This window comes from Gopherus evgoodei, chromosome 11 (assembly GCF_007399415.2).
Source record: "Gopherus evgoodei ecotype Sinaloan lineage chromosome 11, rGopEvg1_v1.p, whole genome shotgun sequence".
Taxonomy (NCBI): domain Eukaryota; kingdom Metazoa; phylum Chordata; order Testudines; family Testudinidae; genus Gopherus; species Gopherus evgoodei.
Genome location: NC_044332.1, coordinates 47,792,425 through 47,814,830, shown reverse-complemented (window position 1 = coordinate 47,814,830; position 22,406 = coordinate 47,792,425). Strand labels below are relative to the sequence as shown.

At 39.1% G+C, this 22,406-nt stretch overlaps 1 protein-coding gene across 4 annotated transcripts in view; it reads right to left on the bottom strand.

The window, feature by feature from the left end:
- The window catches only part of RBMS1 (RNA binding motif single stranded interacting protein 1), a 204,140-nt gene that overhangs the window by 99,789 nt on the left and 81,945 nt on the right, over window positions 1–22,406 (bottom strand). For all 4 annotated transcript variants that reach the window (XM_030579894.1, XM_030579895.1, XM_030579897.1 and 1 more), the window contains exon 2: window positions 5,633–5,808. In XM_030579894.1, coding sequence (XP_030435754.1) covers window positions 5,633–5,808 — 176 coding nt within the window. The remainder of the gene's footprint in view (window positions 1–5,632; window positions 5,809–22,406) is intronic.

The window sequence follows — 22,406 nt, the reverse complement described above, 5'->3', positions numbered from 1 at the left end:
ATTTACATATATACTGTAGGGCCTCACTGCAAAGAGAACAAGCTCTACCGCTCTGTAGTTAGAGAAGAGCTTTCTATAGCAACTTCCCAAAAGAATGTAATCAAAATAAAAACCACTGTTCATGTTCATCACTGCCAGCTCCTCAATGCCAGAACTGAACTTACTGAATGAAGCCATGAGAAGAAAAACAAAGTCTTTGTACTACCAGAACCACACAAGCAACTTTTTATAGAAGACTCTGTATAGTGACTCAAATCCTCTGGTTATTTTGCTATAAAATAACCCCAATTGAATATGACTTTTCAGTATTACAGTATAATGTGCAAAACTGTTTTGGAAAGGGAAATAAAAATCGATATGCATGACAAGTAGCTTGTGCTCTAACTGTAGTTTATTTAGATGCTTAAAACATCTATATACAGCATAATCAATTATGTGTAACTGTTTATTTTATGGATAAAAATTAACTCCTCTATCCATGAGGCCTGAAGAAATGGGCATAGCACAAAGAATTAAGTAGGTGGATGGAATTCAGCTTGTAGCATCAAGGCAGGCTATGAGACTACAGCTTAATCCTTCCACACCCTTGTTGTTTAGGTTTCTAGATCCTGGATTTGCCAAAGAGTGCATCTATTAGGCCACTTCCTAACCTACTCACCACACATCTATTAACAGCTGCTTATTGTGAGCCAGAGAAGAAACCACTTCTGCAACATGCAGGTATACTATGGACTCTGCACTCACATACTTTGCTCAAGACTATCCCTGGAGTTTGACAGCTCAGGGGACTTTGCATGGGCCTTCCTGTAAGAGACTGAATTCCAGCCTATAAAGGGAAATTGTCCAGTTAAAATTATTACAGGTGTTTCTAATAACATCTTGAATTATAAGAACAATCAACATTTAAGGATCTAAGGTAAGATCTTGATTCCTTTAGCATCAATGGCAGCTTTGCCCCCGACTTTAATGGGTCAAGGATTTCACTTCTGGTTTATTTTGTATTTGACTCAGTCTGAACAAAGAAAACAGACAATCAGTTTCACTTTGTGGTTTTTATGTGACAGCACAATGATGTAGTGTTTTGTTGTAAACACTTCAAGGAAAGGTCCAAATACACATAAAAACCTGTTTTCAGTTAATCAAATCAAACACACTACATTTTTACTAATTTTATCTTCTATAATAAATGAATGAAAATATTGTTTTTCCTGAAAGTAGCCTGGCAATATCTGTTTAATAAAAAAAATTTAAATAAAGTGTGAGTAATTTATGTTGGAATAATATAAACTGAGTTAGACAAGACAAACAGAATTTCTCTTGATTTCTCATTTACCAAGTGCATATTAAAGGTTGTTTAAGAAGTTTTTAGCAATTATAAGATAGGTAAGTGGCAAGGAAGGCCCAGTGGAGCAGCTGGATATTGCAAAATCCAGTTTGGAAACTAAATACCATGTCTCCCAACTACTTCCTGGAAGGCTGTACAGTTTAGACAGAATTGCAGAAAGTGAGAATTTGGCATCTGGAATTTTCCATAATTCACAAAAGTGAGCCTCTAATACTGAGCCTCTGAATCAGGAGAGTCTTGTTTCCAGATGATAGAACTGACATCAACTCCATTTGCTAAAGGGCTATGTTGACAGAGAAGCCTACAGTTTTTAATAAAACCACCCAGATTTTTGGTTAAATGTTCCAAATCTTGGATTTTAAAATCTTCTGGAAATCTCACTTGGTTCCTCAGTAGAAATGGAGACTTGAGATAGGACATTCTCCTCTTCTAACACAGGAATCTCTGACCAGAGAAATTCCTCACAGAAACCAAACTCACAGAAGCTTCATCTATCCTCAGAGGCCTCAAGCTCACATTTGTTTTGCAAACAAAAAAGGCAAGAGCCAGCAGCTCATGAACTGCAGCTAGGTACAAAATAGTTATCCCAGAATAGGCTCTGTAGCGAAGACATATCCAAAGATCATTCTATAATGAACTACAGACTGAGCAAATAATTCAGAACCTTTGCCCAATTCAAGAGGCAAAGAACAAAACCAGAAAAAGATTATGTTTTTTTCCTGTGATTGCCAGGAACAAACACACACACCAACAAACTGGGGAAGCGTGGAGAGAGATAAGAGAAGTCTGCTCAAGGTGACAAAATGTTTAAAGTTATTGAGTGCTTCCTGATACCAGTCAGCTACTGAAGAGAAGCAACAACCCCTTCAATCTCAACTTGGAGGATCCTGAATGTGCTTCTGTATTGTTTTTAAAAAATAATTAAAAAAAAAGGAAAAAACCTCTTCTACCATACATGTATCTAGAATGAGTTAAATCTCAGAGAAGTCATCTTCATGTGCAAGGCTATAGTATTTCATAATTTATGAATGGCTCCTTTCACAAAATTAATTATCTGCTCCATTTTTAGTAAGATTTATGAGAATCTTTTTCTGTTTGGAATATGTCCAAATGGAGCCAGTTTATTCTTTCAGGACATACACTATAATAAGTCTAATTTTTTTCCTGTTAGGTGGCCCAGCTCTTTCATTATAATCACAAGAAACAGTGAGTATTATCCTGAAAGCACAAACTTTTATTTTTGCAATAAACATACAATTTCTCAAACCAGAAGTAAGTAATTTTCTCTCAATAAAAAATTCATTTTTCTAAATTAGGTGTAATATTTTTCTCTCTCCACAGATCCAGATCTTCATGGCTGAATATTGTAACTGTTATAGTAATGTCTTTCAAACAAACCATTCCTTAATAAAAAATTATTTTGAAAATCTAAAAGTCTAAAGTTCTTCTGATGTCAAGAAAGAAAGAAAGCTATTATACAGTTACTAGATATTTATATTCTTGTTTTCTCCCCTTTACCCACCCACAACCCCCCCATTCCTACCGCTTTTTGCACTGGTAGCCCAGGATTTTTAATTATGCTATCTTTGCATATAATTTGATCTGAACTGGATATAAAGACTACAGGAATAATGGACACTGCCTGTTTAAGAAAATAAGAAGAACAAAATTATGAGAAATGGGACAAAAATGCAACAACAAAACACTGCTGGAAGGAAGTAGACAACTGGTAGTAATATTTCGTAGCAGCTGGCAGGAACTATTGCTGAGCAGGTAAACAACGTTAGGAGGGCTATGGATGTGGCAGAAAAGAAAGAGAAAGAACAGTAAGAAGAGAGGACCTGTGAGCCTGATGTTTACAGTGATGCCAAAATTTTCAAAAACAGCCATTTATTTTAGATGTTGCAGTTTCTGGGTACTCAGTATCTTTGGGCCTGATTTTTTAGAAGTGTTAAGCACTTTGACAGGAGTTGTAAGTATTTAGCTGAATATACCTTCCTGTAACAGGAAGCTGATGAGCTATCTGAAGAGGGGGGAGATCACGGAAATATACCAGCATTGTGCAGCAACTATTTGGGAAGAGGACAAGTGGTGTTCTTGAAACAGGCATGTCATCAGGGAGGTGTGAAGAACTTCTGAGAGCGAGTAGCCATAAAGGCAGCTATGGATTGGTACAGTCTCTGGAATAACTAATTCTGGACTCATTTTCATCAGTGAAAATGACAAGAATTCTGGCATAACATAAGTTGATCTAATTAGTATTAAATAAAGCTTCATCAACTGACCTGCACTACCCACACTACTGAAGGAAAAAAAAGTAAAAAACTTCAGTAAGATTATTGACAGTTATATGAACACCAAAATTGATCAAAGAATCCAGTTTTTATAAGAGGGAGCAAGAAGGGGGAAAACCCAGCGCTCCTTAAAGTAGACTCTACTTGCACATAGGAGAGCAAGGACTCTAAAAATAAAAAAAGTGAACAAATGTTGTTATGTATGTATTTAAACTGCACCTTCTGAACATAATTTGAAAATCTGGAAACTGTGAGGGCATTTAGACTTTGGAATACAGCTTAGAGAATGTGGTGAAAGCTCCATCACTGGGATAATGAAATACAGAGGAGAACATTCAAAGACATAATACAGAGAAAAATCCTGCCTTGCCAGACAAGTTGACAAGATCAACTAATATAAGTGATTAGGCTGGAAAAATTTATTTTTATCTGTAAAAGTGTCAGTAAAGGTTGATTCCACCACATACGCACACAATTTTTTCACAATCGATAACAACTGAAATGTATAGACAAAGTCAGAAAAATGTTGCTTGAGAACATAGTGTGATTTAAGGATATTTACTTTGCATATTGTAACGTGATATTGACAATTTGTGTTTTAATGTTTATAAAGCTTCTACCTTTTGAATCTGAATGCCTACTGTCATTAATTATTGGCTGATATCGCTGCCCATAATTTCACAGCAACTGTGAACATTTAAAATAGAAAAAATGCTTAAAAACAGATATTATCCATTGAAATTATAACTCAAATTCTATCAAACCTAAATATGACCCCTCCAGATTTAATGTACATGAATTTATGAAATTACAGACAGAATGGCTAAAAGGTTGCACTAAAGTACAAATCAACAGCCCAGCACCTCTATTTCCAGAGTGTCATCTAATGGTTCAAATAAACTGGGAGCCAGGACTTTGGGTTCTTTTCCTGGCTATGTTGCTGACCAGTGGTGTGACCAGGGACAAGTTTTTTGACATATCCTAATTTACTAATCTGTTAAATGGGGGACAAAAGCTTGTGTAATTAATAAGGTTATTTGAGGTTCAATCAGTGTTTGAGATTCTCAAAGAGATTCCTTATACAGCTAAACTATTGAAGTGTACTCTTGCAGGAATGAAAAATTAGGGGCTTTCCTTGTTTACCAGATAGCCTGTAAGTTTCAGTTTCCACTTTCCATCAGTGAATTTTACAGGTATAATATTTTGTTTCAATAATAGTCTAGCAAGTGTGTTGTGCATCTTTACATTTTTTCATTTTTTAGAAAGTCAATGTAGCAGTCAAGAATAACACGTTCCAGAGAAGAAACGTTATTTTAAAAAAAAAAGTGTAAACAACATAATTACACACCCACATCATTTTCAGAAATGCTCAAAATGCATGGATTTATACAATAACCCATTGATACAAACTTTGCTACACAGTGTTCTCTGAAAAAAGAATCTGTAGGTTATGTCTACACAGTGTTTTTTAGCTCTCATGTAGCTGCACTATAGCAAACCCCTAGTACAATCGTTCAGCACTAGTGTAAATCCTAGTTTGAAATTGGTGAAAGATGTCCCAGTGCAAGTTTACACTGGTGCAGCTTTATTACACTAGAGGTTTGTCTTGGTGCAGCTACATTTGTTGCTAACGGAAAAGATCTTAATCATATGCTTTTAAAAAAAAGCTACACAATTGTTCGATAATTTTAAATTTTTTTTAATCTTTTATGATTACAGCAGATAAACAAGCAGTCAGGAGTATGGGTGTCCATGGTTTTTGAATCAGAGACCTGGGATACATGTCTTTACTATATATTTAGTCTGTTCTCTGCTTCTGAAGGTGCCACACACGCTCAGCTCCTACTGACTTCAAAAGCTGACATTTTGTATCACATTGAAGAATCAAGAATATGAAACATGGGGCTAATTTCTTCTCGCCTCGTAACATTAGCAAGCACATCACAAACGTCCTGCAAGTTTTAAAAGACTGAATTTTAAGAGTAGTACTTACGGTTGGCATAGTTTTACCAGGTCCTGGTCAGTGGTGTTTGGAGGCAGTCCTCTTATGTAAAGGTTTGTTTTACTTAATTGATCCCAACCTGAGTTGCTGCTGCTACTGCTGTTGTTATTACTGCTGATGGTGCTGGGACTAGGAGGAGCCATTGGGTGGGATGGTACAATGGACGGCTGCAAAATAAAGACAGAGCGAATTGTCAGAATGAAATACAGACTAATTGCAGAATGAACAGAACATTTGCCAGTTTGAACATGTTAACTTTGTGCAGTTACTCGTATTCTAAATACATCCGTTTTCACCATATTTGGCATGGGATCATTAGGCGTACTCTAATACACAGAATAATAAATCTCAAACAATTTAAGTGCAAGACACTGATTCATAATACATATACCCTCTGCACGTCTTCTGGATCCCTCTTTCTGGGCTGTTCAGATCAGGACACCTCTCAGGATTAGGATGAAAATGGCCTGGGCTCCCAGGAGATGGGGGGGTGGGGGGTGGCAGCCATGATAGTGAGTCTCACGCCAGTAGACTCCATATGATCTCTTATTTTCCCCCTAAAGTCTCTTTCTTTAAAGATGCCAAAAAGAGAGTGGCAAGTGAAAAAACACTTCCCCCTCATTATTTTGTCCACCAGTTAAGCCTAATATGTGATACATCAATTCCGGTCCATTAATTCCTGGTTTCACACTTTCCGTTATTCTGAAGCAAGATTTTAACATTGTGCTTGATCATATCAGTGGACCCTTTTTGTTGGGTTAATCCAGTTTTTCCTTTCTCCTTTTCATATCTTTTCCCATCAACATTTATTATAGGGTATTGTGACATCTTACAAACTGTCACACACTTATTTACAGTGAGCTCACAACTAGAGTAAATTTGTACTTCTAATGACAACAGAACTATAGAAGGTAAATATTAAATTCCATAGCAAAAAATCCTTCTTTATCACTCATGTCTCTGTGTACCTTACAGAGATTGATTTATCCTCATAAGTCCCCTGCATAGTAGGGAAGTATTTTTATTATGTCACTATTTTACAGACAGAGAACAAAGGTTACAGGCCAGATTTTTAAACGTATCTAAGCACCTAGGTACCCAGTGGAATTTTCAGGCGTACCTATGTGACTAATTCCTACTGATTTCAGTGTTTTTGAAATACTTCGAGAATCTCAGATAAAGAGCTCATATGAATCCAAATTATTAAAGTTTCAGTGGGAGTTAGGAACGAAGGTATGGTGAAATACCACTAGGCACCTCTCAGCATCTTTAGGCACCTAAATACTTCTTAATAATCTAGCCCTAAGTGACCTGCCTTTGGCCTCTTCAGAAAGCAAGTGGCTGAGCTGGGAACTGATTTAAGAACTCCCAAATCCTAATCCTGTGCCTAAATTGCAGCACAATATGACACAATAGAACCAGAAAGGAACTCCCTTACAAAAAAGTATGCGATATTGTAATTTAAGAACATTTTAATGCATATGCATAGACATGGGGCAGAGCTAAGGTTACATATGTAAATTCCATAAATTGCAAGGTTTACCCTGGTAGAGTGTGTCCACAAGGCAAAGCCCCTTTTCTGCAAAACTTCAGAGCACCACAGCTTGGGAAGGTAGCAGTAAAGAGTCACAATAGATTAGGATGGAAGAAAAGTGAACGAAAGTGAATTCTAATATAGATTTGGAGGTGGACACTTAGGACACGAGAAGAGTGAAACTATTCAGGAGTCATGGGGGGTGGGGAAAGCGAAGCACGCTGTTGTAAGCAGAGAAAAATATCAGATATAAGCACACCTTTGTAGCTAATCATAATTGTATTTCAAATTTCTTTTGAAAGATTTACATTTTGAGTTCAAGTCTTGACTCAAAGTTTTGTCCAGGCATGATTCAAAATTGGAAAGAAATTAAACCCTCCCTTTAAATTTGTAATGGAAACCCTGAGGAATTCTTAACTGTAGCATCACTATATGTGCAGTTAGAGCATACTGCTTCCACTAACACAAAGCAATTTTTTTTAGAGTTTTTAAGCTTTGCACAAAGGAATTAACTTTAGAAAATTTTCATACTGCACTAAAAGCTAGGCTTGCAAAATACTATTCCCTTCCCTAAAATTGGTCTCTTTTGAAAGTTACACTAATGTGTAAGTTGACGAAAGATACAATTGTTCTGTTTAAAGTTTCATAGTCAACTGCTTTCCTCATATTATATTATACACACACAACATCCACTGAAATCAGTCACACTCATGCACATAAGTATGAGGCCAAAATTTGGCTCTTAGATGGCAATTATAATATACATATATAGCAAACAGAAACTATTTTCAATACTTTTTTGTGTGTACTTTACATATAATTTAGATCATAAAATCTTGTTATATTATGAAGAACGTAAACACTATAACAGGGGGGGCAAACTGGGCTCTTTTACAGTTAAAGTGCAGCTCGTGGAGACCCCTACATCCTCTCATCCACCCATCAGACCAAGGGTGCAGGGGGAGCTTGGGACCGCTGCCTTGCATCAGGGTGATGGAGTAGGGGCTTCTGCCCAGCAGGGAGGGAGGTCTCAGGGCTTCAGCCCTGCAGGGCATGCCTCTTGGGGCTTCAGCAGGAGTAGGGCTGAAGCCCCGAGTCCAGGCAGATACCTCCTGTGGGGCTAAAGCCTCATCAGGTGTGTCCCAGCTCTCAAAATTCAGAAGATTGTTGCATGCAGCTCAGAGGGTCAGTAAGTTTGGCCACCACTGCACTATAAACTGGTTTGTGTGGGGGGAGAGGCGGGGGGACAACGACACCTCACTTACTAGTTTGTGGCAAGTGGGGAAGAGAGTTTTTCCTCGTGAGTGCAGGGGGAAGTCCCAAGACTCATAGACTCATAGGTCAGAAGGGACCAATCTGATCATCTAGTCTGACCTCCTGCACAAGGCAGGCCACAGAACCCTACCCATCCAATTTTATAACAACCCCTAACCCAGGACAGAGTTATTGAAATCCTCAAAATTGGTTTGAAGACCTCAAGCTGCAGAGAAACCACCACCAAGCGACCCGTGCCCCACGCTGCAGGGGAAGGCGAAAAACCTCCAGGGCCCCTGCCAATCCGCCCTGGAGGAAAATTCCTTCCCGACCCCAAATATGGCGATCAGCTAAACCCTGAGCATGTGGGCAAGAGTCACCAGCCAGCACCCAAGAAGGAATTCTCTGCAGTAACTCAGTTCCCATTCCATCCAACATCTCCCCGCAGACCATTGAGCAGACCTATCTGGTGGTAATCCAAGATCAATTGCCCAAATTAACAATCCTATCATAACATCCCCTCCATATACTTATCAAGCTTTGTCTTAAAGCCAGGAAAGTCTTTTCCCCCACTACTTCCATATTTATGAAGAATTTAAGCTTTTTTCTTAAATATGAAATTGCTTCTGGTCCTAGTGGTTATATTCAAATAGGAAGTGAATGTAAGTCTATGCAATGTTGTGTTCCTAAAGCTACAGACAGCTTTCAGTGGCTGCCAGTTTCTTCCAACTTTACCCACCTCAAAATGCTTTACAATTGCAGATGTTCAAAAGAGTGACTCAGAAACACACAATCACTGGATTAAACGGCCAGTGACATCTTAAAACCATACACTGTAAGCAAATTTCTTTACCTATTTTATCAGTAACGCTGTTATACTAATGAAATAACCAAAAAAGTAAAATTCATTTGCTACTATTTACACTCTTTATTTACTTCTTATACTACTCTTAGCATGTACAATGAGAAATCAATTATGCTAGTTTCACTTTTGTTGGTTGCTAGTTTTACTTTCAAATTCTTATTGTTGCGTAGCTTAGGTTTGACACACTGTTGGGAAATGTGTTTGCTTAATAGCAGATTTTATTAACATTAACTGCAAATGTTTCGATAGGTTTTAGGTTTTATAAAAGCTTATTTTACAAAACAAATTCTGCTCCAAATTAAAATGGAGTCTCTTTAAGAGCAGCAGTTGATCTAGTGATATGAAATTAAACTTCTGGCAATGTGATTTATAAACTGGAATCTACAAGGCAACACATTAATTCCTAATGTTCCTACAGGAACATTTTCCTATTGAAATAATTACAGGATCTTAAAATTAAAGCTAAATCAGTGTAAATGATTAATAAAGCTGAAGAATAGATGGTCTTTGCTGTGTAGTAACAATATCTCTTTTCATTATAAATGTCATCCCCAGTCCACATTGGTTTACCATTTCCTTCCTACTACTCATTCCCAGAACTAATCAGCTATTAGACTTTTCCCCAGGAGTTTCCTCTATATCCCCTTCAGCACACACTGACTCACCTTCTACGTAAAACAGGTCACTCTATTGCTATACCGTGCCTCCCTGTTTCATTGGTGAGAATCTTCAAGCCCTCAGAGCCTCACTCAGAGACCCTACTGCTAATCCTTCACAACCTCATCCTGAGAGCACTGATCAATGGAAAAGTTAAAGGTAACGGTCACTAAGGTCAAATTTTCAAGGGCTGAGCATTCCCAGTGGAAGGCCCTCATCTGAGGAAGGCAAAGCCTTTGCTCCTCTTATGTGATTGTGAAAGGTCATCCTTTTTGACACAGGCAGTCCCTTTGTAACAGCAGAATTGCCTGTCAGCTTTTCCTCTGGATATAAAAAACAAACAACAGGAATAATCAGAGAATCTTAGAAGTGTAGGACCGTAAGGGACCTCGAGATCTTCTAGTCCAGTTCCCTGCACTCAAGACAGGACTAAGTATTATCTAGACCATCTGTGATTGGTGTTTGTCTAACCTGCTCTTAAAAACCTCCAGTGATGGGAGATTCCACAACCACCCTAGGCAAATGTACTGCAGTGCTTAACCACCCAAACAGTTAAGAAGTTTTTCCTAATGTCCAACCTAAACCTCCCTTGCTGCAAGTTAAGCCCATTGCTTCTTGTCCTATTCTCAGAGGTTAACAAGAAAATTTTTTCTCCCTCCTCCTTTTAAACAACCTTATAACCATATGTAATCCCGAATAAGAAAGCAGCACAAAGTGATGGGAGTGTATGGTCTTTAGGACTGAACCATTATTTCTTTAATTTCATATACTAGATACTACAGTGTTGGGTTCATTAGAAATGTATAGGACTTGGGTCACAGTCATGATCATTTCAGACAAGGAGAAGTGGACTCCTTTCACAATCAAAGGGAAAGGTTGCTGTTTGGTGCTTCAAGATATTCCTTTGACCCAGGAGTCCAGCAGACCACCCTTTAGTACTCCCAGTCTCTAACTGCCCTGGGAAATTCAAACAAGGGGACTTGAACCTGAATATCTCGCATGCTGACACAGAATGCTACTCCTGTCCCAGCCATCTATAGCTCTCTAATTTAATTCAGACTATAAAAGCATGTTTATGGAGTTGAGTATTGTGCATTTAATTATATTTTACTGTTTAATTGATATGCTCCATGTAGGGTGGAGGGGGGAGAAGATTACATGCACAAAGATGCCTTGGACTGAGGGAAATGGAACATGTCCTGTCCAGTGAAGTACTAAGTTATTATCCTTTACTCAAAAGCAAATCAATGAGCTAACAGGAGGAGGTTGGAAATAGGATGCATGTTCTGTGCTAAAAATAAATGCCAAAGAGAAATTAGTCTGACTGCTCTCTGATGAAGACAGTTGACTTCTCCACTTCCTTTTTATCAGCAAACACTGAACCCGGGCCATTGCATTCCAGTGTGCTCCTTATCCCAACAAACTGATGTCTGTAGTGAGGATTTCTCTGGGAGAGTCCCACAGGCTTCCCTTTAATTAAATTTCTATCTTTCAACCACCCTCTCTGATGCAGTATGACAGATTGAGCAAAGGTGGTGATTTTGAAAGTCTTTGGAGTCCAACTTTCCCTGAGGAAAAAGAATACCCAATGGATGACACAGACGGACCTGCTGTTGCAGTTTGCATCTACTGTCATCAGGCAGGCTCTCTGGCCCTCCCTGCAGTCTGTCAGCTCTCCGACACAGTCGGAAAACTAGCTGTTTTCTAAGCACTTCCAGTACCCAACTCAACAGAGGGAGTTTTAGGGAGCTGGGTCCTCTGGACCCTCTCCAGTTGAGAAAGTCCTCAGGCTTACTTGGCCCCTTCCATACCCACAACTTATCAACCTCCTAAACTCTTGTGGGGAGTGGAAGGACCCTGCAGCGGAAGGGAGATTGATACCTGCTCAATATGTGAGGCCTACACATCTTCCTAGGTCTCTCTGACTTACTCTATTCTCCCCTTTCACATAGGGCTATGGGCCTGACATCTGGGCGACTCACAGAGCCAAAGAGATTACTGCAAACCAGTATGTCTGGAAATCTCCATGGATATTCAAAGCCTTCTCCATTATTTCCTTTGTTCAGACCTTTCTCCTCATCTGGCAAGGGTACTGATGCTCCAGAGGCTGAAAACAGAAACCAGTTCATTCTGAGAGCAGGTAAGTCCCTTCCATGCAGAGGACATCACACAAAAGCTCTGCATTATTAAATACTATTAAACTAGGTGTGGGGAGCAGTGCAAGCAGCAAGAGGCAAAGGGAGCCATTCACAGTTGGGCTGCTTTGAAAGCATCTCTAAAGTTTCAATGGAAGCAAAAGAATAAGACTTTCTTCCTTTGAGGACCTTACTCTTGGATCTGCTTGTTCTCTCCAAGCAGTGTTTCTGAAAGCTTCACTGACTGGCTCTTCCATCAGTGCCAGCGGAGGCGCACACTCCTGCCTCTTGGACCCAGGACTACCAACACTAAAGCATATAAGCTATCGCTAGAAGAGAGCAGGAAGAGGAAAAAACAGCTGAGCTAATTCTCCTGCTCCTTTGCACAAGCCATCAGTGACTTCCTGCAACAACTCTCCTGCTCATGGCTGGTGACAGCCTTTTCCTCACCCATCCTTTCTTCCTCTCAGCTCTGCCTCTCAACTTTCTGGAGGAGGCTTTGAAGTTTCTGCTGTCTATATCAGAACAGCAACTTGCACAAGCCAGGCAACTAAGGCATGACAGGGCAATTTAAATCTAAAACTAAACTAAATTTACACTCAAAGTTAATTCACATTTTACTCTCTAGAGCCTCAGTGGGCTTCTTGGTGAGATCCGTGAATGCAGCATTACCACAGGTAATCTAGGGGAGTTAATCAGGAGGAAACCAGGGAAGGTTAAGAAACTCAAGTGCCTGAAGGAAGATGAGAGCTTTCTGCTGGGAACTGTGAGCTGCTGGGACAGATATCTGCATGCTTTTGTGGTCAACTCTTCATTGAGTAGGAAGATATGGAGCACTTGTTGCTAGGTTTTAGCCCAGGCAAAAAGGAATCAAGCTGTGATTACAGCAAAAAACCAACCAGAAGCTCTTTGGAACACTTTTATTTAATTGAATTTTAATAAGTTTATACAGGAGCTATAAGCTAGGAGCACAATATTGAATGCAAATAATAAATCATGCGCTTTACTTTATACAACAAGCTGGAGAACGTATGCCATTTGTTGGTATAAATTAGAATCAGGAAATGCAATATTACAATGTTCTCCATCACTGGAAGTTTTAAAATAAAAGACTGGGTGTTTTTCTGAAAGATACGTTCTACTTCTAACAGGAACTTCAGGGAAGTCCCAATGGCCTGCAACATGCAAGAGGTCAGATTAAAATGATACAATGGTCCCTTCTGGCTTATCCTCTGAGATTGTCCTCCACAACTTCCTTGTATGTGCTTCTGATGCATCAGCCCAGAATGTAGATGACAAAAAAATCAGTCTATATAAAATACAGTTTCAGGCATTTAATCTACCTCATGGAAAATTATCCAAAACTCCAATGCATAAAAACAACATCCAGCTAGATCAGAGCGGGCATGTTCAGAATTTTCTTATAGTTTCACTTCTCTGCAAGTCAGCAAGTATCTTATTGTTGTGAAACACCCTTTATGAAACTCGTGCTCTCCTGACAGACATTAAGATATCCATTAAATACTGTTTTCAAAACTTCAGATCTCCCTAACCACACAGACACCAAAGTTATCTTAAGAAAACAGTGCAGCTCAGCTTTCATTGGGGGCATTAACTATCTCATTTGGAGGCTGCAAAAACACAAACACAGGCACCCCTGGTATTCAACTGCAAGCTTCAGCATTAGGCCTCGATGAGTTAACCTATGGTACCAGTTGAGTAGGTACAATATGAATCCACACACTGCTCTTACCTTCTCAGGGTGCTAGGCACCATTTTGCTTTGAAGTCTGCTGTTTGCCCCAGCTACACATCTACGTATGTCTCAACAGGCCAAAAAGACCTATATTCCAGTAAACAGCATTTAGGATTATGGGAACCTTTTTGATATAAGAGCACTGTACTGAGATTTAGACACCATAAACTCACTTAAATTTATTCAGAGACCTGCCTAATGCCTTTTTGTTTTGAATAATGGTACTAGTATAAAAAAGTAGACTAGTAAATTTTCCCCCCAAAAAACTATTTTTAGAAGAAAAATGGCTTTTTTGTCAAAACAAACATTTCTGCAGCAAAAGTCCTTTTAATAAACCTCTTCCTTCCCCCTTTCCCTCTTCCCACCCCCTTAAAAAAAAACAAAACCCTTTGGTTTTCAGCTGTTGAAAACCTGAAAATTTTTGATGAATTCTGACAAAAAATGAAACCTTTCTCCATTTTCATCTAAAGTTTTCAAGAGATCAGAAATGCTTCCCAAATAGCTCTAGTAAATAGTCTTTCTTTCCTACCCCAACTCCACAGAGTCAGGGGTTCCATAGGGAACACTGATGAACACTAGAAATGTTGATTTCAGCTTGTTTGATACTTGCACTGAATATCGCATGTAACAGGCTGTGAAATACCCTCGCATGATGTTGCTAATAAACACATTTTACCAATTAATGCTATATTTCTGTTTCAAATTCTATATCCTGTTAAAATACAAACTAAAAATATTTAAATATCAATTATAAAAATGTTAATCATTAGATAATGCAAGATTAAGTATTTTTTCAACAACTGGGATTTTTTTTTATTTAAACTAAAATGTTGTGTTCCTATTCATTTTGCAATATCCTGCCATTCCCCTCTTCCCTTAAACAGTAATTACAGGACACAAATGTTAAGCCATGAAAGATATCTGTCGGAAGAAGCATCTGCTTCTTTGGCAAACTCCATAGCATTGGTATCACTGGAACTGTTGCTAGATTGTTTGTCACAGTGTTAGACCACAGACGCGTTTTCTGGCTGACATGAGAGCTGGCATGTCATTTTCTATTTATTCTCTCTCTCTCTCTATATATATATATAATTTTAAACACTGAAGAACTTGTGCATGTCTGTGTATACGGGAATCAAGTCCTATTAAAAACACATTGTACATGACTGTAAGTCTGCTGTGTCTGCTGCTTGTTACACTTAGCATAACTGTCTCACTGTTACTATGTGCACACACCACCCCAATCTTAAAATTAGAATGTAATCTCTTTGGGTAAGGACCAACTTTTTGTTATGTACGTGTCCTGTACTTAACACATAGCTCCCCTGCCCCTTCCTCATTCCTGAGCAAAGCCTTTAGGCACTACAAATAATTATTACATGATGGTTTAAAAGGAGGTGGCACATTGCTATGGATGTCTCACTCTACACAACTCATTTGGATACTGTCTACAAATTCAGCATTAATTCCATATGCTTTCTGTTGCTTGACCATGCAGCTTTGTATTTAAGCTTCATAAATACAATCTTACACATGGCAAGTCACAGTCACTCTAAAATCAGTACTTACGTCATTCACTTAATTTACATTATGTGTAATTCTGGATATATTTCCCAACAGCACGTGGTTCTAGCTATTTCCAGCATTTACAAGAGCTATGTTGGCATGGCCCCTTCACATAAATGCAGTGTATACCTACTGTAGGAGCTTTTCTTATCTCTATAGGAATACCACCTCCCTAGCTACACGGACAGAAGCACTCTTCCAGCAGCTTAGCTGTGTCTACACTGGGAATTTTGTTGGCATAGCTGTGTCTGTCAGGAGTATGTTTTCTTTGTTTTTTCCTCCAGATCCTTGACCAACATAGCTAGGCCAATATAAGGTTTTAGTGTAGATCAAGCCTCAGAGACTGAATAAGACCTAGAAACTAATTACTGCACAGCTGCTAACAAGCAATGTCAAATATTAGGTGATTACTATGTTTGTGAGCAGAGTACTTAAAGTTATTACCATTTGTAAGAGGCCAATGGGACACCTAATATTCCACCCTGTTCTGGTGCCAGAATCACCCCATATCAAGACTGAGTAGTCTGGTCTCAACCACGGGGGGGCATGCAGGGGAAACATTTCCTCACCCCAAGCCACTGAGTGGCAATGGAGCTGTTCTAAAGTCACTGCTGCAACCTCTGCAGATGCTACAACCTCCATCCTCAGTGTGTTCAATGGGTGCATCAACTCTCCATATATTGTATAGCAGCGGATATACCAGCCCTACTCCTGCTTTTGCTTGGCTTGCCCCTTCCCCCTGTACGGAAACACGGCGAGAAACTATGTGCAACTGGGCTCCCAAATCTGATCTTCACCTAACAGAGCTGCACTGATTCCTCTGTGGAAGAGGAGGAGGAACCAACTGTTGGGTGTTTCAGAGGAAAGAATGAAAATCACACAAAGAACCTAGCTATGCCAGTTTGTATCACAGAGGCTGGAAGTTAGGGACGGGATGTTCTTTTTGTCCCCATCTGAATATATATTATTTAGCACTAGGCTAGATTATACACTGAAGTACAGATCAGCTTTGTAATTTATCCTGTTTAGCATAATAGCAAATATTATTCCTTGTTGAGGCATCTAGTCTATTTTGAAATCTCAGAATCTGTCTATCCTGGGGATATTCATATCACTGTAGGCCCACTTCTCTTCTGGAGACGTGGTGCACCAACATAACACAAGGCTTGCAGCAGTATGGCTTACTCTGGTTGGTGTGGCGCCCTCTACCATAGAGCCTGAATCTCTGTTGCTCTGCACTTTATGCTGTCATTTACACCCAGGCAAGGAGAGCTAACTGGGTGCACAATGCTACCAAATCAGAAAGACAGTATCCTACGTGACCTTGCACTACAGTGAATGACCACACAAGGTGCGGACAATAGTGAATCATGCACTGGGTTCTCACTGTGAAGCTACACAAGTACAAATATTTCCTTGTTATATTTTTGCTGTGGCAGTAAGTTGTGCAGATGATGTTGAGCAAATGGTTCTATAATCAGTTTTGAATTGCTTGCTTTTTAATTTCAACAAGCATTCATTTGCCTCTGTATTATGCAACATGATAAAAATACAACTGCTACCATTTATTATAGGAATAAGTCATAAGAGGATGTACATTATTTTATTAAGAGGCTACTGGTGCATGGCTCAAATTCATCTACCCGAGAAGTGCACCAATAGCCTACTAATGCATACCAAGGAGTGCATAATTGCTAGCAAAGTTTAGCTTGCTCATTTTTTTTTTTTTAAGAACTGTTTTGATTAATGTTTACGTATACCTATGCTTCCACCATGAAAAGTAGCTCCTCACTAAGAGAAGTAGTAGGGAAAAGGCTACACGTGGAACTTCGCTACAGTTTTGAGTAAGCAGGTAGATAGATAGATATTAATTTTACAAATACTCTTCTCTTTGTAAGGACCTAACTATTTATTTAGTCAGACCCTTTCTCTTAACTCCCTTTTCCCAGCTCAGCTGACCAAGCAACTGTAGTTTGTGTCCTAGGAGTAAATTCAATTCACTTTCTTTTATGAAAACTATTTTGTAACAGCAAATACCTTCCAGCTTAGCCTTTACACTTGAAGAAGAGATAAAAGTGGATGAAAGGGCAACAAACTGCTGTTGAAATGGTAGTTTGGGCCTTCAATAGAAAGGGATGGAACTTCAAATGTGTCACTATTTTCTCCATCAGCCCCTTCACACTTACCACCCTTTTCCATACCATATACTCCCCCAATCAATGTTGCCCCAGTCATCCATCTCATATAATGGGTGCAGACATTTGAGAAACCAGGCCCCAGCTGTGCATCACTGGGACCAAGTGTATGTCTGATATCATCAGAAGAGACCAGCCAGCCATATTTGAAAACTATATGCCGGTACTGCATATCTCTGATCCTTCTATGCATCTCCTTTCCAAATGTTATAAGTATACAGAACGAAATGGGGCTGTTTCAAGCATGTTTTCCATAAACGATCAGCAGCTCTTTAAGGATGGATTAAAGAACTCAGATTGCTAGACTTTTCTCTAACAATTTAAAAACCAAACCACGTTTAAGGTTGTTAAGATTTAAAACAAACAAAACACAACACACCACCACTAGTGGTGCAGTTTAAATACACTTCATAGATCCGATTCTCCATTATCTTCCATCTTGTATAGTCATTTACATCCGTATACAGTGAGCACAAAATAGGTATACAATACTGTCAAATCAGTTTTACATCTGGTTTTCACACATGTAAATGACTACACAGGTTGACAGACAATAGAGAATAAACCCCAGGTATGGCAGTAAGAGTACAGTAAATGTACTGTCCTGGTAAATATTTTAAAATGCAAGGAAGATAAGGTATACTGCTTGCTCCCATCAAAAAAAGGGTCATTTTTGCTGTAGGTCAGGCTGAACTTTAGTGATATCGAGTTTGCAGTTCTCCATGTGAAGAAGAACATAGCATCCAGGAAAGCAAATTTCCTCCACAGGAAGAGACACAAACTGAAGAGAGACAAATAGAATATAAGCCTCTGAATATTATTATAACACCATGTAACATTTGCTGGTTTCCATTTTGGACAGGGAGGGGTGGGAAGAGAGTGAGTTAGGGATGTGGAACTGACCTCGCAGAATGCCCTGAAGCTTCCTACTTAAGGACTAGATTCTCATTTGGTGCAAATCAGCCTAGCGCCATTTACTTCACTGGTGCTGATTTATACTAGTTGAAAACATGACCCTGGTGCTTTTTGCAAATATCAATAATGTACAATACCTATGGTTTGGAAAAGGCTAGTTAAGCTTTAGAAGTGTATTAAAATGAATACAAATTTACAAGACATGTGAGTTAGCTTCTATACCAAAGACTGAGGAATAAGTACCGCTTTGACTTACCTACTGATTTCTCGATTTCATTGTGACTGTATGCAGTGTAAATAAGGCCATGTGTAAAATTTTCTAAAGTTCCTAAGTCCCATTTTTCAAAATTGACGCAGGCACTTGGAACCTAAGTCTTACTGCAAGACAATGGGACTTAAGAGTGTAAGCATCTAAGTTACTTTTAAAAATCAGACTTCGGTGCTCTTGAAAAAAAATGTACTCATTGTCTATAACAGTGGTGGACAACCTGCAGCCCATCTGCATAATCCGATGGCGGGCTGAGAGATAGTTTGTTTACACTGATTGTCCGCAGGGACGGCTGTTCACAGCTTCCAGCATGTCCCTGCAGCCCGCATCAAGTCCCACAGCTCCTACTGGCTGGGAACGGCAAACTGCGGCCAATGGGAGCTGCAGGTGGCCATGCCTGTGGATGGTCAGTGTAAACAAACTGTCTTGCGGCCTGCCAGTGGATTACCCTGACAGGTTGCGTGCTGGTCTATAGGGGGGATTTTAGCACTGGGGTAGCTGCACCAATGCAAACCCTTGGTATAGATGTATGACATCAGAGTAAACAATGACCTGCAGCTTATGCAGATGTAAGTTGCACAGGTGCAAATCAAGCAAGCAGTCTATACAAGGAATTTGCTCTAGTGCAGACAAGGTCTTAAAAAAGTGCTCTCACTGAACACAATACATTGTTTAGGATACCTCAGAAGGGCACCAAAGTGAATTCTGTTTAAGCCTAGAGGTGTGGGAGAGAGAAGAGAACTTATCTCCGTACTTTCAAAGAAGAGAACATGATGTAGAAGTACAATTCCCTAATGTCTAGGCTGGGAAATCTGGCTAGATAGCAATGAGGAATAGGAAAAGTGTGCTTCTCTGGGTTGCTTTCCCTTTTTAATAAGGAATATGTGCATGAGGCCAACATCTTTGCTTTTTTGAGATCTATCAATCATAGCTGCTCAGTCCTCTACTGAAGTTACGGTGTTCACTTGTAAGATGTTACAATAACCCCTTCGCATTGAAACTCCCGGATTCGGGATGGGGGAAGGGGATACTTTAGGTTACACTGAACAATAACACATTTTCCTGAAAACAGGTATTATACAAAGTGTGAAGAAAATGATAAATTAAATGGTCTTACAACGATTTCTATGAAAGGGATAGTCAATTTAAAAAATAGGAATTAAAAATCCCACACATTTTTGTCTGAAAAGGTCTAATACCCACTGGTATTTTTAACTCCCAAGATTTCTGGAACTGAAAGAGGTTATAAGGGAACATATTCTTTTAATTTTTCCATTTTGTTTGCTTTGTGCATTTGGCAGAACTTTGTGTACCTAATCACTGAAATGCTCTGTGTAGCCAGACAATTTCTCTTCGTGAGAATGACAGGGGAGAGACAAAACATTTTTAAAAACAGGAAAATGTGACTGTAAAACAAAACTGGCAGGGAGATATAGGGGCAGGTGTAATACCTGAAACTACTTTAAACACTATTAAAAAAAAAAGTGTATACCTTATGCTGAGAGTTCCCCTTTAAGTATCAGCAAGTCCTACTTTCAATAAACAGACCCCATATTTGTGGCTGGTAACACCATTTTTATGTGCAGGTCAGGTGACCAGCGTTCTTTATTTCCATATCTACATGACAGTCTTGAATTCACATCCTAATTCACGTCCTGGTAGAATGGAAACCTACCCAAACTCCTGTTAAATCCAATAGCTGTTGGATCAGAAGATGGCTTTATTTTTATTTAATGTTAGTTAGCTCAAGGACACTAGTATATGACTGCCTACCTACAGTGGCCCACCAGAGCAGTTAGGCTCCTGATATCAGCAAAAACCCTTATGGTCTGATATTCAAAGCTGCTAAGCATCTACAACTCCAAATGACTAACAGAATTTGTGGGTTCTCAACACTTTTGAAAAATCAAGTCATTGGTGACTACCAGCTGAAAAGCAAACGGCAAAGCATAGTCAGGGGGCTTATTCTCCCTTGCACTACATCAGTAAGAATAAAATTGATGGTCAGGGTCAACAGTTTTGAAGCAGCATTTCCATTCATCAAGATAATTTACTGAAATCATTATAGAAGTGGTAAGGATACTATGAAATGCAATCAAATTGCATATGCACAACCTTTTAAAACCTTTTGGTAATTTTCACATCTTCAAGTCACCAGTGTACACCACAGAATGTATTAAGCACAATGACAAACTTTCTAAAGTCACCAATATAAAACGTAATATGCCAGCTTTTGCTCAATGCAAAACACAGGGAGATACATTCACCTAAAATGGACATAAAAACCAACAATATTTTACAAAACAGAACCAAAACAAAAGAACATTCCCAGTCTACTTTTACACTTGCCAAGCTCTACACACAGAACAAGTTAAAAAGCACTGGTTGTCACTGTGGTTGTCCAGAGGACTCTACTAATGCCCCAAAGATGACACCCCTCCTGTAATTTCTGGTGGGGTTCCCCAATAGGTTTAAACTAGTGCAATAGGAATGGACTTATGTCTAGGTCCAAGGAGGTTTTGAAGAAGGAGATGGAGTTGTTGCAATGTCCTGGGCAAAGGATATTGAGAAAAAAACAAAAAATCAGATCCTGACAAGGCTGTGGGATGGAAAGTGGACTTGCAGGTAAGAGGGATCAGAAAGGAGCTTTAGGCTTCGAACATCAGGAGTTAACAGTTCCTGGGTCTGGTATGAGAGCTGTTGTAATGTCAAAAACTGTTAATACAGTTGGCCACATTCTGAGGTCTGACCAAATTGTGCTTAGTGCATGCCTCAAGGTGGAAAACAAAGATGACTTTACATCACCATTAGGCCCCTCAATTCTAGGGCCAGCAGAGATCTGATTAAGCCTCCAGTGCAATTTTCACCCTACTGTCAACGGCCATTCTAGTAGCAGAAAATCACTTGGCACTCTTTCCCCAGCTGAGCACCTTATCCCAGCAGCTTCAAAGTGGGGTGGCACAGAGCCAGCATAGGCATGCTAAGGGAACCCCAACCTGGCCTGTTAAGCCAGCTTTATGTCCTCTTTATGCAGCTAGAGTGTCACAAGGATTCTTGGCAATCTTAGAATCAGACCCATTTTAGGGACACAACAGTGCAAAAGATTCTTAGTGACCTTAAAAATCAAGCTCATTATAGGAAACAGACTTTAAACTGACATGTATACACTAATTTAAAGGTAGCAAATACATTTGATATTCATGTCTCCCAAACAGACCCACAGTTGAATTGTACCAAATGTTTTTCTTGTGGCTGATCATCATGAGTGGAAGGGAAAAATGCACACAGGGCATGAACATATCAACATACATGAACCCATGAAAGTACCACATATGGCAACATTGACTTGTTTGAAAAAAAATAGCATAAAAATAAAGCTGCAACACAGGGAAAAGATTAAATTTGAATTTAAAAAACATTTGTATAAAAATAATACTTGTAAATCCACATCAAAAAATGATTATATGTGGAGGTATTTTTAACAAGAGCTTGACCCTTATCAGAATCAACTAACATCAGAATAATTTCCTTTATAAGTGACATCTTCCATTCTGAAGTTCTCCCTGTCACATTACAATTGTGTTTTACTCTACACTTCCTGTTATCCTTGACATCAGAAGT